This window comes from Lepeophtheirus salmonis, chromosome 11, assembly GCF_016086655.4.
Source record: "Lepeophtheirus salmonis chromosome 11, UVic_Lsal_1.4, whole genome shotgun sequence".
Classification (NCBI taxonomy): Eukaryota; Metazoa; Arthropoda; class Copepoda; order Siphonostomatoida; family Caligidae; genus Lepeophtheirus; species Lepeophtheirus salmonis.
This window is the reverse complement of record NC_052141.2, coordinates 4,623,521-4,641,537: the sequence shown is the minus strand read 5'-3', so window position 1 is coordinate 4,641,537 and position 18,017 is coordinate 4,623,521. Positions and strand designations below refer to the sequence as shown.

General features: G+C 31.6%; 1 protein-coding gene across 2 annotated transcripts in view; it reads right to left on the bottom strand.

The window, feature by feature from the left end:
- The window catches only part of LOC121126140 (thrombospondin type-1 domain-containing protein 7A), a 286,559-nt gene that overhangs the window by 127,484 nt on the left and 141,058 nt on the right, over positions 1-18,017 (bottom strand). For both annotated transcript variants that reach the window (XM_040721441.2, XM_071891671.1), the window contains exons 7-8: positions 15,584-15,807; positions 3,502-3,697 (exon numbers count right to left, since the gene is read on the bottom strand). In XM_040721441.2, coding sequence (XP_040577375.1) covers positions 3,502-3,697; positions 15,584-15,807 — 420 coding nt within the window. The remainder of the gene's footprint in view (positions 1-3,501; positions 3,698-15,583; positions 15,808-18,017) is intronic.

Below are 18,017 nucleotides of genomic sequence, written 5' to 3'. Positions count from 1 at the left end.
TGAAGTTAAATGTCTTGCATAAATTAAACGGATAGACGAGAAAATTGGTCCATAGATACAAGCCAAATAATATGGTTCTTTATATTGAAGCCAAAAAATTGGTCCACTTTTTTAATGATTAAATTTCGATCCACACGTGGATAAGATTATTGTATCATGCAACCTTTCTTTCACAAAGGAACAGATAAATGACCCTAGATATTTTCACTCTCCAATTTATGGACCGATTTTCTCCTTTATATGGATTTACGGGTTCTACAAATGTGATTAATGCATCACATTTAACTTCAATGACATCTTTTTAAATCCATATCCAATTCTGACAAACATATTAAGTCATCAACAATTCATTTTTGAATGATTTAAGATCAAATTTGGAATTAAACTGATCCAAACTGATTTGTTCTTCGGTACAGATACTGACAGATATATCACGCAACTTTTCATTTGAAAAGAAACAGTCAAAGGTCCCTGAATTAGTTGGAAGTAGTTAATTTTTCGTAGCTATGGAATATTTATTTAATTATTGTTGCATATAAGTCATTAATAAAAAAGATATAATCCTAAATGAAACAATTAACATTCAAAACACTGATTACATGGAAAAGAAGCAGAAACAACGACAGCTGACAACAAAATACACTGTATCTTTTTGTATTAGCGATTAACCGTCTTATCTACAGTTTAAAATAGTGGTCTGGATCGAAATTTCCATCCAAATCCGTCTGAAAAAAGTTCCCTTAAGACAAAACTAATAAAAAGTCGGTCATGGACCGAGTCTCATCACTATTGAAAACACAACTACGTAGATAAATACAGTAAAAAAAATAAAAAACTCTGGAGTCTGTTCATTTTAAGTTATGATTATTATTAATACACTACAATAAGATTGTTGAACTTTTATTTGAAATTGTTCAATGTTTTGTTGGAGTACCTTTTCAGACCACCCTTTTGTGGTACTAGAGCAGAAAAGAAGGGAGTGAGTGAAAGGGGGGCTGTGGATAAATTCAGAACACGTACAGACTTCCAAGACATTATGGAACAACAGGAACAATACATTTATTTATATAAAATACATATATATGCTCAAGATTATAATACTTCTATATATTTATGAAATGGGATATATATTTACAATTTCCCAATTTTTAATATTTATATTTTTTTTGTAAGTTAATAGTAGATTAGTGTTGTGTTCTCTCTGTTTGGATTTGGAGTTTATTTTGATGAATACACATTTTGTCTGATTGTTGCATAGATTGAGATTCTGTGTTCCTCATTGTTTTTACCTCAAAAAATAATGCAATAATCTTTCCTAAATAAATGTTTTTAAGATATATGAGAGCAAGAATATATTTACTGTCATTAAGTACCGTTGGAAAAAAAATATTTCCTTAGACGGGCGTGAAGCCTTTTGTAGTTAGGACTTACAACCTTATACATATACACGGGGTGCTCCATAGAAATATGAACACTTAATGATTAATTAATTAATGAAGGGGGAGTCATTGAAATTAATTCATATTTTGATATCTTAGACCATAAACAGTTTGTTACAAACCAAACCTAAGCTCTCTATATCTTTTTTTTATATACCCTTCTGCTTCCCCTCCCTACAGCCTGATACCAACCCCCTTGTCTACACATTTTCAGTGCATCTCGTGGGGAAGGCCTTATGTGTCCTTCATCCAAACACCGAGGTCCTCAAAGCCACTGCCAGCCAGCACTGGGACGCTATGATAGATGACTATATTCGTCACCATATGGAAGCCACATTTATCGCTAAGGACGACTACATTAGTGATCAATAGAGTGAAGACAGACCTCTATTTATAGTATTAATTTCGGTGAAGTTTTAATAAAAACAGATGTTAAAAAGATGACATTTGACAAGCGTGATTTATTATGTAGTTGCATCTACCTGTTGTTTTTTATTTTCAAGACTGTCATTCTTATTCTTCAATTCTTGAAGTAGAGATATCAAGAGGAAAACCCTGGTACTGTTATGGATTTACAACCTTATATATATATTATTGAAGCACAATTTGTCTGTTTGTCGAAAATACATCTTTTTGTTTATGTTTTGTTGGCAAATGGAATAATGTTTTTTATTTTCCAAAGCTACTACCCTTGTAATTTCCTTCTCGCGGAGAGAATATCTGAGTATTAAGTACAATCAGGAGTGGTTCTGTACTCATGAAAGACTAAGTGTAGACTAAGGTAGTGTTTTGATTTTCCCAAGTAAAAAAGCTCAATGGGTAAAGGAGCGAATTTTTGTTAGCATTATGATTTAATTCTAAAAATACAGAGCATCTAAGTATAAAGTAATAAGCAGTGTGTGTGCCCATGAAATATGGAGGGTAACAATGAGGGTTTGCATGGGAGTCGTGAGTGTAAGTCCTTGTTGGAAATGGAATAGGATTGGAGTCATTCCAGTCTATTCACCCTTGCTATATACGGGGCGGGATTTATGTTTATTTCCGACCTTTAATGGCCTCTTGTTTTCAAATGAGTAGGTTATGTGATTCTGAACTGTTCCCTATACATTTCAAGGAAAATATTTAAGAATGTTCATCAAATAATAATGCAATACTGAATTTCTGAGTACATAGACTATCTCTACAAAACTTTGAGACACTAACTTAGTGAATATGTTTACTCAATAAGGCCGCCCTCAGCAGCAATCACAGCCTCCACAGCGGAAAGCCTTGCAGGAGTTGATGATGAACTTCATCGGACAAGTTTTTCTACTTCCTTCATAATGACGGCCTTCCGGGAGTCCACGTTTGGGTGAGATATTCCAGTTAGTCTCCTTCTCCAAAGTGCTCATACAGCATAGTCCAACGGCAAAGATGATGGTCACATGTCCTTGCGCCAGAAAGCAACCATGCTGTCGGCGCAGAACTTCTGGCGTTTGGCTGATGTGTGAGGGTGGACCATCTTGGGTCCACACATAGTTGTCCTCTGTATAGGTGGCCTTGAGCCATGGTATTATGGTGAACCTCAGCACCTTGCAGTAGGCCGATTTTCTCGATGCCTTAAAAAAGAAGGGAGGCATCTTTTTTCCGGTCGGTTGATACCCCTACTTGTGTATATAGAAGTTGTTACCAAGGCTTCATATTCGTATAAGATCAGACAAATTTTTTATTATTTGTCAAGTATTTCATATTTTAAAAAATGAATCAAAATTGAGATCATACGACGTTTGAATATTCTACTTTTGACTTCTTTTTGGGAATCATCACACTTTAAAATAGTTAAGTATTAAGTTTCAAGAGGTAAGCTCATTTGGATCAACAAATATACAAAACAGTAGTGTCCGGTAATTAGACATTGAAGCGACGTGGAAAATTTGGTCTAAAAAGGGACTGTTTTATATATTTTATAATATATAGACCATATGTTATAAAGGAATAAAAGTTATGTCCTAAAATTTGCCACCCTTGAACTATTTAAACGCCAACAACAAAATGGCTACAAATAATCAAAACCATGCCTTACCTGGGTTCCCTTTGGCTATAAGAGTCCGATTCCTTTGGGAAATAGGTAAACGCTCCTTTGACCCAGAGCATCTTTGTGGACAAGGGCTCCAAATGCTCCAAGATGACCAAACACAGTCATCCGGACATGGTACGTAGCAGGATTCTTGACTCAAATCAATTTTCTGATGTCGGCACAGCTCATTCTCCACGGGTTCCTATAAAAGATAAATCCAATTAGATTTGTTCTCATCAAAATATGTACAAATATAACTTGTTAAATGTCTTTTCTAAATGATGTTTCTCTTTCCTCTCTTAATTGCTAATTGCATTGCCTTTCTCCCCAGAAATGTATGTAACAGGGACAGATCAAAACAACTAATCCGGTTTTTTATGCCCTTGTTTTGTACATACATATATATATATATATATCCAAGTATATTCCTTAAATGACTTACATAGTTGCTTCCTCTATACCCTCTTTAATTTTAAGAGAAGGGGAGACAATTTATCCAGATAAACAACAAAATAGCTTGGGTTTTTTATTGCAAAAGCAATTCTGCTCCTTGTTTTTTTGATGGTAATAAAGTAGAAAGCTTTTAGAACATTAAACATAATATGAACATTTGATTAGCAAGATACACTCTAAAAGTATGTAAAATACTAATTTATATTGTCAAAACAGCAAAGTGTTTCATATCAGTAGAATTGTAAAATGGCTAAAATCCAGGCGTGAGTAAAAACTCAACACGGAAGAATGTTATTAAGAATACAAATACCCTCCTGACCGTCTGATTACTGAATGAAGATGATATTCATACTGTGGCTATTTTGTTAACAGGTGGACTAGAATGGCTCCGCCTTTTATTCAGCTGATTTCACTTCTAAAACTATTGCACTGTAAAGTTGAATAACACTCCAAGACTTTTTAAACATCCGGTAGTTAATTAGTTTAAACAACGACCGATGTTCACAAAAAAAAAAAAAAATACTAAAACCTTCGACATATTGTTTTTTTTTTAAAGAGATAAACTTACGTTTTTATGTTAATACTTGAAATTCCTAAAGCATTTGTAAATAAATCTGCTTAAAATAATTAAAGTAACCTTGAAAAAATAATTTGATATTTTTTGAGGAATTTAATTTATCAAAAAAATCAAGCACTTTTTACTTCTGCCAGCGAAGTTGAACTGAAGTTATGTTTTTGCCTCAGTTTGTTTGTTAACCACCGGAATTACAGTAAAATTTAGAAAGTAATTTGAATCCATATTGACACAAAGATTATATATGGTATCAGTAAGAGGCTAATAAATTTTGGGAGGTCAAAAGTCAAGGTTGAAGTAACAAAAACGTAAAAAAGTACAATTGACCATAACTTTGGAAAATGTTAAGATATATACCTCAATTTGATTTTATTAGGCAGGGGTTTAGCGCTCTACAGAATGCTTAAACTCTATATACTATGCTCTATGATTAGCCATCCCTACTCTTTCAAAAAATTTAGTCTATTACTTTTATCATATTTCATAACTTCTCCGTCAAAAAGAAACAAAAGAAAAGGCTCAAAATTAGTTTGTTTCTTGTCCAATTCTTTCCAACTATGGATTTAATATCCCATCATTGTTAAAAAGTGTTTAAAGCCTTAACACGACTAAACATAATTTTACGAATCAACGTTCAAAACACTGATTACAGGGGGAAAAAAAACATAAACTTCCACAGCTCACAACAAATAGAGTGTAAATTTTTGTACTTGTAATGCTGTCAATCGAGTGCTGATACTAGTTTTAATATTATTCCTTTTTACACTTCATTTGGAATAAAATAATTTGATATTTGCTCTTGTCTGTTGATCATTAGGATAACGGTAAGAGTGGCAGATCCATTTTAATCAAACATTGTAAGAAAATTATATATGAACACAGTAAGGGGTTGTTAAATTTTGAAATATCAAAGTCATAGGTCAATGCTAAAGTAACAGATAGTACATGATACAATTAGAATTTAGGGAACAGAACAACGCAGCTCAATGTACAACGTGCCTGCGAGAAAAGGTTTTTTTAGCTCAATGTGTGTGGGTTCGCGCCCCGGTCATTCCCAGAGAAAAAAATACACTTTATGTTTATGGAATTCAAAGAAGATTCCTCGATTAGATGGAGTAAATGTAATACTAGAATGTTTACCTATACTTACTGAGTGCAATTCCATCTGACAAATTAAAGGAACTTTTTAAAAAAAAAGTAAGCAAAGGTTTTGGGCTCCACCAAGTGCTTAAACAAGTTTCCATTTTGTTCCTTTTTTCTTCTCTATTTGACATAAAGTAATTTTATATGTACTCTGTATGTCTGTCTATTGGTGACCAGGATTACGGCAAAAGTTATAGAAAGATTTTGTAGGAACACAGTCAGGGGATATTCAATTTTGAGAGATCAAAGGTCATGGTTAATGTAACACAAAACGTAAAAATGCAAAATCGATTATAACTTTGCAACAAATTAAGATACAATGGCCAGTTTGATTTTAGAGGGAGATGTTTTATTCTCTACCGAGTGCTCATTCTAGTATCCATTGCTTTCCTTTTTTTTTTTTTTTTTTACTTCATTTGGCATAAAATAATTTGTTATTTGCTCTCCATATGAAGTTTTGAAGTAGATAAAAATGTATAGGAAATAATAATTGAATAAATATGATTTTCTTCTCCATCTCAACTTACGTAGTACCTGTTCATCATCATATGTAAAAATAAAATAGAAAGTTTTTTTATAACAATCAGCTATTATAATACCTTGAGGGCTTTAAAATAAATTGAAAAACAACAAGGGGGAGAACAATGTATTATTTTATAAGAGATGAATCTAAAGGTTTTTTTCATCTTTATAAAAATTAGGCTCTTAATTTTTCGATAGATTTTCAAAGTAAATACAAAGTCGAATAAATAAACACAAAAGTATATATAATATACCTACATATAGAGAGCGAATCAAATATTCACTGTGTATTAAGCGGATATGTAAGTATTCATAACCATCTCAATTACTAAATTTATTTATTTTTTGGGAGAAAAAAGAAAATTGAAGAAAACATTACTCCTTTTTTCCAATAAGTTTTTCTTCTTAATAATTACGCACATTATATTGGTCTTTGATCACCTACAGGGAGCAGGGATCAAATTGTCGCCTACTTTAAACCTTGATAACTTGAAGACGACATCATCAAATAAAAAACTGGTTACCAAATAGGAGAGCTATTTTTGTCAGCTGACGATACGTAGTTCAGTTAGCATCATGCCGTTATCATATGAGGAGATAAAGAGCTATAAGTGGAACGAGGAGCTTTCGAGGTCCGCCGTAGTCATGGCATTGGTTAATAATGGAGGTGAGATCTCCAATTCAACGATTGCTTCAACCTTTGGAGTGAATTTACGGACTGTTCAGCGTACCCGTAAGAAGCTAGAGGACACCTGGGATGTTGATGCCACCATAAAGAGGGCACCCAAGGAGGAGGGCGCCGACAGGAAGGTCAGGGACACCGACTTTGTCGACAAGGTGAAGAAGATGGTTGAGGATGACCCTACCAGGTCCATGAAGGCCGAAGACAGGCCCTGGGTGTGGCAACAGGACTCAGCACCCTGCTATGTGTCCAAAATCTCCATGCAGTGGTTAACCAAGAACTGTTATGACGTCGTAACCAAGGATTTGTGGCCTCCTAACTCTCCCGACATTAATCCTTTGGACTATTGTGTCTGGGGCTATGTCGAGAGACATACCAACAGACATCCCCATAGCACCAAGGCCAGCCTGATGGACTCCATCAAGGAGGTATTCGGCAACATGGACAATGAGATGGTCAGAAGAGCCTGCAGCCGGTTCAGAGGCCATATTGAGCCCGTTATTGATGCCAACGGTGATTATATCAAATGATTGGCTACTCTATACCTATATGCTCGTCATAGTTTTGATTTTCAATAAAAAAGTTAAAAAATGTATATTTTGTGTTGTTTTATGTAGAAAAATATTTTGGCAACAATTTGATCCCCGTTTCCTTTATATGACGACGATTTAATAGATTTTGTAAAGTTCTAATGAAATTTTTGCTTTTATATCAGCTAATGCTGGATTTCTTAGATAATGATAAATTTACGTTACGTTGCTATATGTCAATTTATATTATTAATATAAAATTTGTCTTTACGTCTGTGTGAATATATGAAAACGAATCACGGGGTTCACTGTATATAGTGCTCCATGATCTGCGAGTATATAAAAGTCATATTTTAATCTAAGAAATAAAAATGTACTCATCTTAATGAAATATTGCCTGTACAGGGTGCACTGGAAATAGTGCTCCCTGATCTAAAACATACGATTTGTTTTTATATTAGGAGTTGGCTGTTTCAGGCCAAATTTTATATATTTTTTTTCTTTTTTGGCTTTCAAATTGCCTATCTAAACATTTTATGACAAAAAATGATATTTACTCCAACTTGCCTTTCTACTCCCTTACATCATTTAACCTTCATTTGTCACTTCTAACACCCTTCATTTCACACAAAAACATTTCATGAGCATGAAAATACTTCCCTTTTTTTTCTGAAGTATAGCGTTTATGCAAATTTGTTTTTATTTGAATGAGAAATGGTTATTTATGTTGTTTGTAGGTATATTTGTAGATGAATAATAGTTGACAGTCTTGAGTGACGCTTTCTGAATTTTGATGAAACATTGCTTAAGTGTCTAGCTATGTGTATAATCAAAGTTGTATAAAATATGTCCTCCGGAAAGGGTTAAAAAAACATCCCAAAAATGAACGTAGTGATCCTTTTTTTATCAAAATTAGATTTTTATTTTAAACCGAATTATTGTCAATTTCTATCAATAACAGTTGCAAATATCTGCAAAATATGCAAAATAAACTGCGAACGTCATCAAATCATTCAGTAGCTTAGCATAATATTATTATATATATATGTGTGTCTGTTGTCAACAAAAAAACAGGCTAGAATGATTTTTCTCAAAATTATGATTGGATTACATTTGTATATGAATAATCGTCAAACTTATCAATAAATTATTTGTTTAACCTATGGGTGTGCCAAAAATTACCCTTAATGTAGCTGAAATTGATTGTCACAAAAAAATGATGAAAGTCTAGATATTTTATTTTGAAAGAACGGGGACCATGTAAGTATATTAAATCATATAAAGGTTATAAACTATAGCTGTAAAATATTGGCAGGGTAAATCATTTCAGTAATTTGAACAATTATCCTATAATTGACTCAAATATCTTTATTAAATATTGAGCTAAATGTATACATGAAGCAAGAATACAAAAGGACATTTGTGTGGCCGTAAAATTAAAGGTTCACAAAAACGATTTTTCTCTAAATTAAGTGTGACTACATTTGTATTTTTCAACAAATTATTTTTAATTTACATAATCAAATTAGTCTTATTGACCCTTTGGTACCTTACAAATCACACTTTAAGTAGCCAAAATTGATAGTAATAATAAAATAATTATTAAAAGGTAGGGCTTACTTAAAGGGCTGATATCGGGGTCACATTAAGTCTCAAATAAAGGTTATAAACTGGTGCTACAATTCTTGATTAACTTAACTTATCCCAGTAATTTGACTATTTAGTCTATAATGAACTTAAATATATTTCTATGAAATATTAAGGCTGTGTGTATTTATGGAGTACAATTTTAAATTGGGGTTTTCTCCTTTTGTTCACTTTTGTGTATAATTGGTTTCATGTTGACGTGTCACATATATACAAACGCTTTTTAAATAAATGATTAAATGTAACGGGTGTACACAGGATTAAATATATTTATACACTTTTTTCTTTGAGGGCGTCATTTGTTAAAATTATTTTGAAGAAATAAAAATGAAAAATTAAGCTATTAAGAAAAAAATTTGAAAATTAAGTTTTGAAAGAAATTTAAAAAATCCACAGCTATTCACAGAAATATTTTTTTTTGGAAGGCATACTAAAAATCCATTGCCATTCTCAAAAAAGGAAATTTTTTGAAAAAACATTTTCAAAATTCAGTAATCTTCTAAAAAAATGATTTTTTTTTAGAAAACTATTTCAAAAATCCACAGCTATCCATAAAAAATAAAAATTTTTTGTAAAAAAATTTGAAAAATGCACAGCTCTTCTAAAAAAGCTGTTTAGCTTGTTAGCCTATATAGAGCTGTTATCCTGTTTAGAGCTGTTTATAAAAAATGATATTGTTTCGGAAAAACAAATTCAAAATTTAAATTTCCTATATAATATTTTTAGGAGAAAATTTCAATTTTTAAATTTTTCAAAAAAAATTAAAAATTAAGTTTTGAAGGAAATTTAAAAATCGACAATTATTCACAGAATAATTTTTTTTTTAAAACATACTAAAAATCCATTCTATTCCAAAAAATAAAATTTTTTTGTAAAAAACATTTCAAAATTCAGTAATCTTCTAAAAATAATTTTTTGTAGAAAACTTTTAAAAAATCAACAGCTATTCATAAAAATAATTTTTTTGTAAAAAAATTTGAAAAATCCACAGCTCTTCTAAGAAAATAAAATTTTCCGAAATTTTTTTGAAAAAGAACTACTTTCAAAAAATGAATTTTTATAGAAAAATTTCAAAATTTAGATCTGTTCATTAAAAATAATATTTTTTGGAAAAACAAAATTCCAAAAATTAAATTTCCTATATAAAATTTTTAGGAAAAAATTTCAATTTTTTAATTTTTCACAAAAAAGTTTCAAAAATCCATAGGTATTCACAAACAATTAATTTCTTAAAAAAAAATGAAAAATTTAATTAAATTTCAAATATTTAATTTTCTAGAAAAAATAAAAAATTCTTAATTTTGGGGTAGGGCTGGAACCTCTCCAGCTCTCCCCCTACGGACGCCACTACAAGTAGGCTTGACACGCTAAACTTTGTTAAATTAAAATGACTTAATTATATATATATATATAAATAGAGTCCTTTCTCATTTTCATTTCTTCGTTCTTTCCCCTTCAAAAAGCAGCCACTGAAATGTCAGTCAGTCATTTCGTGATGAAAAGACGCCAGAAATGAATTAATTACAAAAACATTCATAAAGACTTTACATTTTTAATCAGGCTAATTGTATTTAATGAAGGGAAACTTATGCGTGAGTGGTTAGTAAGTTATTATTAGGAGTAGTAATCCAGCTTACTTTTTAAGGAAGTAAGGAAAACGAAGGGGTCCTTGTCAAAGTCCTGCTCTCCCCTCGTCTTCATTCTCCTCTGTCCTATTTATTATTATTATTATTATTTTTAATTAAATTGCCACCAATCGTTCCCATCTTTACTTTTCTATTTTTCATATTTATATAATACAACATACTATTTTTAACATAAATCCCGCCGGCATTACCTCAATAACACCAAAATTTACACTGCATTTTGTAGTCAGCTGTAGACATATCCGCTTCTCCTTTTAATAAGTGTTCTGAACGTTGATTGGTATAACTATTAATGCTTGTTAAGCAGGTGTGAACAATACCTACCAATGTTGAATAATCCTTTCATAGCAGGGAAGAATTGGCTAACCTTTTGTGTCTTTTCGGATGAAAAGTTGCATGATACAATCAATGTAACGACGTGAAATATTTATGTTTCATGAGCACATGCTCTAGATATTACTTTATACAAGAAGTTATATAACAAATTATTCTTATTAACCCTAGCAGTATGCAGTAAATTGCATTCAAATTAGACAAAATTGATCGTCACAAATAAATAATGAAAAATAGATTTTTTTAAAAGGGCATATCGGGGACAATATAAGTTTCTTTAATCAAATAAATGTTCTAAACCATACTTAAAATAATCGTGTATCTTAACACAACCCAGTAATTGGAATGTGAAGTCAAAAAATGACTCAAATATGTATATAGAATATGTGGCTGAATGTATGTATGAAGTAAAAAATACATAGAAAATTTGTGGCTGTAAACTAAAAAAACCAGCAAGAATAATCTTTCACAAAATTGAGTGGGGATTATATTTCCACTCTTCAACAAATTATAATTAATTTCCATTAACTGATAAAAGGTGGCATGATACAATCAAAGTAACGACGTAAAATACTTATTGTACTAGAGAATGAGCTGTGTTGGATCGCTCTCAAAAACTAAAAAAGACTGCGGTACTAATTAAATGTGTGAGTCCAAAATCTGTCCTTATCGGTCTTATATAGTAATTACAATGGCTGAAATGACGTAGTTATTAACTATGTCATTTGAGCTGTTGAGAATACCCCCAAAGGGACAATATACATCAAATTTAAAGTATGATTTGTGTGGTAAGAACGTAAACTACTAACATAATTTTCTGCATATTTATATTCGTCAATCATTATGGAGATTTCCGATTTCTTATTATGTGTAAAGGAATTACATAAAAAAATAACAAAATGGTTTACAATTTTAATGTTTATTTATTTTAATTTTTTTATAAGGACTTTCTAAGTAAGAAAAGCGTTGAACATAGATATCTAATCTCAAAGCTGTCATTATAAAAAAGTATTGGCCAACTAGAAATTGTCTTGTATGGTCCTTAAAGTCTATGGTGCACAACTTGTTAACCTTGGAGGATAGACAATTCTAATGTGGGCCCTTTGAAGTGCTTCTGGTGGTTTTTAACCTGTCGCGAAATCACTAGGTTATCCTAGACAAATTTTGCCTAATTCGTAATAATTAAAATAATTTTTTAGCAGTTGGTAAAAGTATCTAAAGATCCTTAAATGGGTCAGTCCCACATGTAGATAGGAGAGATCGGTAGATAAATTACAAAGTAAATAATTGCTGGCAATTTTCCTCTACTCAACTTTTTAATGATGGAAATATTCGATCTAGGAATTTTTCTTATAACCATATATCTATATATTGTGTATAAGTTGGAACCAAAAAATGAGATGAATAGTTTTAAATGAAAAATTTACAGTCCTTGGGATAAGAACAATGCAATAATTGAATATTCTATGGATAATCCATGTATTAATGGTGTAATTACGGACTATTTTAGTACATTTTACTCAAATATAAGTATTCTGTGGGACATTATAAAGTTCAAATGCCCACAGATATATAACTCATAATTACATAGTAATTTTAATACATTAAAATGAAATGACTGTATGAATTGATAGTTGATCATTAACAGGTGGTCCATTGAAATCTTACTAATTCAATAAAATGAAGGTTGAGTTTTTGAAAATAACTCAACTTTTAATCTTTTAAAGCATACAAAAATTAGTAAAAAAAAACAAATTTTTCCTGAGTTCGGTAGCTTACGTACAAGTCGAGAAATTACAGTTGAACGTGATTCCATGCAGTTGGATGTCTCCAGGACCACCGTCTACGCCGTTAGTAAATCCGAAACGTTGACAAGGAAGAGGGGCTCTGTCAAAAAGGTCAAACTAGACCCGGATGAGTTAAAAAAAACAGCCCAGGCAAATTTTATCAAGTCCATGATGGCTCATTCAAGAGATCTCCGGCTTTCACATCAGACTATTCAGAGAGCTATCAAAAATTGGGAGGAAATAGTCTTTTGAGGGTTATAAGCCAATTTTGAGACCAGGAATTAAAGAAACCCATCTCATCTCTTTTAAATTAGTCTTTTGAACTCTTTTTTTGACACTTTTGGCCACAACTATATACCTGACGCCAACCTCCTTTACTTCACCTCTGGGTGCATGTCGAGGAGAAGGCCTGCAGTGCCCATCCTCCAAACACTGAGACCCTCAATGCCAGTGTCAGCGAGCCTTTCGCCGCCGCCTGGAAGATATTATTACCCCTGAGGACGACGACATTAATGATTAAGAAAGCTCAGACACTCATCTTTTTATGGTACTAATTTTGTTGCAGTTCTATTGTTCAACATTAAATTATATATATTTGAAGGTACAAATTTAAACTTTAATGAACCCCACGGTATAATGATAATGTTGTATTTAAGAAATACATTTTTAGACGAAGAAATATAATTTTGTACAATTTGCCTTTACAGGTTACAACTTGTACAGACATCCCAAATTCTACACAACATATATTTTAAGCTCATAATATATATGTTAATATCATCATTTTAATTGAAAGATGGAATATGGGCTATTCAAATATTTATGGAGGTCTTAGTAACAGACATTTATTTAAATTGCTTTTATTTCAAGAGGGGAAAAATAGTCGTAAAAAAATGGTAAGTAAATTATTAAGTATATAATTTTTTGCAAGTTTTTTAATTTCTTTTTATTTGGTTTATATATGTATGAAAGGGCCAAAATATTGATTCCTTTATAAATTAAATATATTTGTGATTTCCTTATAATTATATTGGTTTTGAAGATCTTGGAACAACTGTCCATGATGATTGACTATCAAATAAAGTCTCAGCCTAATATTTGTGAGCTTTTGTCCACCAGCTCTGAGTGAGAATAAAGGTCGCTAGGAAAATATACTAAGAATGAAAGGAGGACTTACAACGACAATTACAATTATTATAAATCGAACATTTACATATGTGCTATGCAGTGTCCTTTTTATAATATATCGAATGTTACATTACAATCTGAACACTTTAAATTTTAAATTACAGCCAAATAATTACTACTTATAATTAGATGTGTTTCTGAGCTCTCGTGATCATTAATTTAGCCGTCATTAGCGGTCATGATGGCTTCCAGGTGGCGGTGGAAGACAAGCACCCACTGCACATGTAGTCATCAGTCACTGCGTCCCAGTGCTGGCTGACAGTGGCTTAGAGGGCTTTGGTATTTGGATGACGAACACTTCAGGCCTTCCCTACGAAACGAATCCGAAAAAGAGTATTGAGGGTGCCAAGAAAGAGTTCAGAAGACTCATTCAAAAGAAACTTGTATCGAAAGAGATGGGTGTTTTATTGCTGGTGTCAAAAGTGGCCTCTCCACCCTCACAAGGATCTTTCCACCCACTTTTTTGATAGCTGTCTTGACAGTCTGGTGTGAAAACCTGATATATCTTGCTAGTCCCGAATAAACTTCAAAAAATTGACCTGCACTATTTTCTTTAACTCCTCCAGGATACAGTTTGGCCTTTTTGACAGAGCCCTTCTTCTCATTCTACGTTTCGGACTTGCTGACGGCGTAGACGGTGAGCCTGTAGACGGCCAACTACTTGGAGTGTGGGAATGGAAATTCATCGATCATGTTCAAATGTCATTTTCTCCACTTGTACGTTAGCTAAAGAGCTGAGATTTGTAATGTTTTGTAACAAATTGTTTATGCTTTAATATATCGAAATATGAATTAATTTTAAACACTCAACTTTTCTTAATTATTGAATTAGTAAGTCTTCATATTTCAATAGACTACCTGATATAACACTGGGGTGTCTTGAGTTTTTATGACTAGGTACCTTAATGAAAAAAATTTGAGAATTGCATATCTAGAGGCTCATAATCCATTTATTTGCACAACTGTTCAGGCTCTAGAACTCAAAGTGAGTCATTAAGGATGCAACTTATAGAAATGACATAAAGTTGTATCAAAATTTTACCAAACATTTTGATTGTTATTTTGTATTTTTTGTGAAAGATTGTTCATGTGTTTTTTTTTAGCTTTTATCCTTTAAAAATATTTGTATCGGGTAGGTAGTTGAAATAAATAGAAAAAGCTGGGGGAGCCTTGTCTTCCCATGGCATTCAGTGAAACGCATTCTTTGATATAATAATGTACAACCTATTAGCCCAATATGTATAGCCTACCTTTTTGCTCATTGTTCATTAAGCCCCAGTTAATAAATACTAATAAAAATTACTAAAGAAAGGCGTCAAGCTTTGTTTATAGTAAAGAAGGTCTATTAAAGTTGTCTTTTTAATTATCTAACAGAATGACAATAAGGAGGTGCCCTACTCAAATCTTGTATTCAAACAACGATATATTTTAACATACAAATGGATACTTGAATTAATATTCATTATGGTGGATCCCTTTCATGCAACGGGATTGCATATATATTTTTTTTTTTTTTTGCATTCATCGAAAATAATAATCAAAAACACACACATATTCCATGAATATTTATGAGTCTCACTCACCTCACTATAATCCAAACACCGATATGAGTACTTCCTCTTTCCATGACCACAAACGGCACCCCTCTCTGAAGTAAAGCATTTCGTATTCACTTCCCCGTTCTTTCCAGGAATGATACCCCATTTATAGCAGGATGTCAGGCTACAAGTACGTGTTTCTTCTAGATGTGGGCAGGAGGTTAGGGAATCCGGACCAGAGACCACTCGTCGCCGTCGAGTTTGATAGCCTGAAATTTTGTAAGAATAGTAATATTAATAAGGCAAAGTTTATTGTTTATGAATGTCTGAAGGAAAGTGCAACCCTGATTTATATCATAAACATATTTTGATCTAAGAAATACCAATGCAATTAATATTTTAATGAAACATTATATACTAATTTATTATAACACACATCAAAAATGTGAGTGTGATATACATCAGGGATCACTATATAGAGTGCACTCAGTATCCACATTCAATGTTAAATGTGTATCCTGGGTCCACACTCACATTTTTTATCTTCTTAATACCAAACTAATAGTATTAATTAAATATGGTAGGCGTGTGCATGATTACGAAGAACAGTGTTCTTGTTTGTTTTTGTGTTATTGATCTCATATCTATACAGATATTCATAATTACTCTGGGTATATGTTAAGAATTCAATAAAATAGGAACACTTGTATTTCAAAATAATATTTTTTTATTTCATTAGTGAGCGCTCCTTTAGACGTGTGTATACATTATATAGGGCTCCCTGATGCATACCATATATGAATATAGTATAAGTGAAGGATAATAGAAATAGAAGGTTAGTCCATCATGTAATCAGGCCTGCCAGAATTTTCAATTTGATGTACCGTACCAAGTGCTGGGCAAGACAAACAGATATTGACGTCATAGAGTAGAAAAATGTTATATTAACAGCAAACAATACTAGAAATTATATGGTCAACAGTTATAGTATATAGTCTCTGACGTCATTATTCAAAAGCGTTTGGTATCACCTTGTATTTCTTATTAAGCTTGGTATAAGAAATAAAAGTTAGCATAATTTATAAGGAGCATTCTACAAAATAAATTAAATCTGGGAGGTGGTTAGTTCAACTCCTATTAAAAAAAGAAAAAAAAAAGGGAAGTACATTATATACAATTAAAAAAATGAATGTAACTTTAGATGAGATTTAGCAATGAGCAAATTATATTTTCTTTTTCTCAAGCTTCTATCAATATTTTTGTATTCTTGAAGAAAGAACATCTTAGTATTGAGTGAGTCTGCTGATGAAAAATGGAGAGTAACCCCAAGAATTTGTGAAGGAGTTATCTTCTATATTATTTAATCAAAATGTGTATGTTCGTCAACGCCAAATAACTCTGGGAAATGCGAGGAACTATTGCTTGTAATTAATTAAATCACTTTGATAAGTTAAAATGGTGATACGTATGCTAAATATTTCTATATGTATTTTGCATGTGCTAAATATGAGCTTGTAATAAATCATTATCCACTATTTTTATTTTTGCAAATAGTCTGTAAATATATACATATAAATTTGCAAAAATAAAATACATATAGCTCTCAAATGTATGTATGTAAAATGAGATGTGCTGAAATTGATAGATTGTAATGAAGTATATTAGTACTTTGCAAATGTGGGAATCCATAAATATTAAATATGTACAAGGTGTAGAAGCAAAATTTTCCGATCAATTTAAACACCTATTCCCCTTCTTCCTTCATATATTGAATCATCTCTGTGTAAAGATAAATTTAAAATAAAAAACACACATTTAACTGGCATAAAGTTATGTAAATATAAAACTCTATTATTCAAAGTTTAAAGTAGGTCCCTAAGAAGATGTAATATAAAATACGACAACAATATATAACTCTAAAGGCACGCTACCACATCTATCGTGCGTGTACACGTCTAAGTGTATATTTAAGTATAAATATATATATGTATATTTGCTAGAGCAGCTCTTCTCCTGATATCATTTATATAAATGTATCTACTATAATATAATATTATTTGCTGTTCTGGCACGTACCCGTATTTTATATTTTATTTAAAATTATTATATTAGTGCTTTAAGTAATTCAAGGATATATGTAATAAAAAGATTGACAACATAATAATTAGAAATATGTTCCTCTTTCAACCATAATGAAGATACTTACTCCCTTATCCCCTTCCTAATTGCTTTCTTTAATTCGTATTCAATAAAGTTCTCCCTTTTTCCGTTAGGACAATAACTTTTTTTTTGTATTTAAAATTTTTTTTTAATGGATTTTCGAATCGACAACCCGTACCTCAAAAAAAAAAAACATTGAGAGACTTGAAATTGAACGACTTATTAGCGAAAAAAAAACTTTCCTCTAGAGCCAAGAAATCATACTGATCAGAATGAAATATATCTCTTGCTACGTAATTCAGATTTCTGAACAAATTTT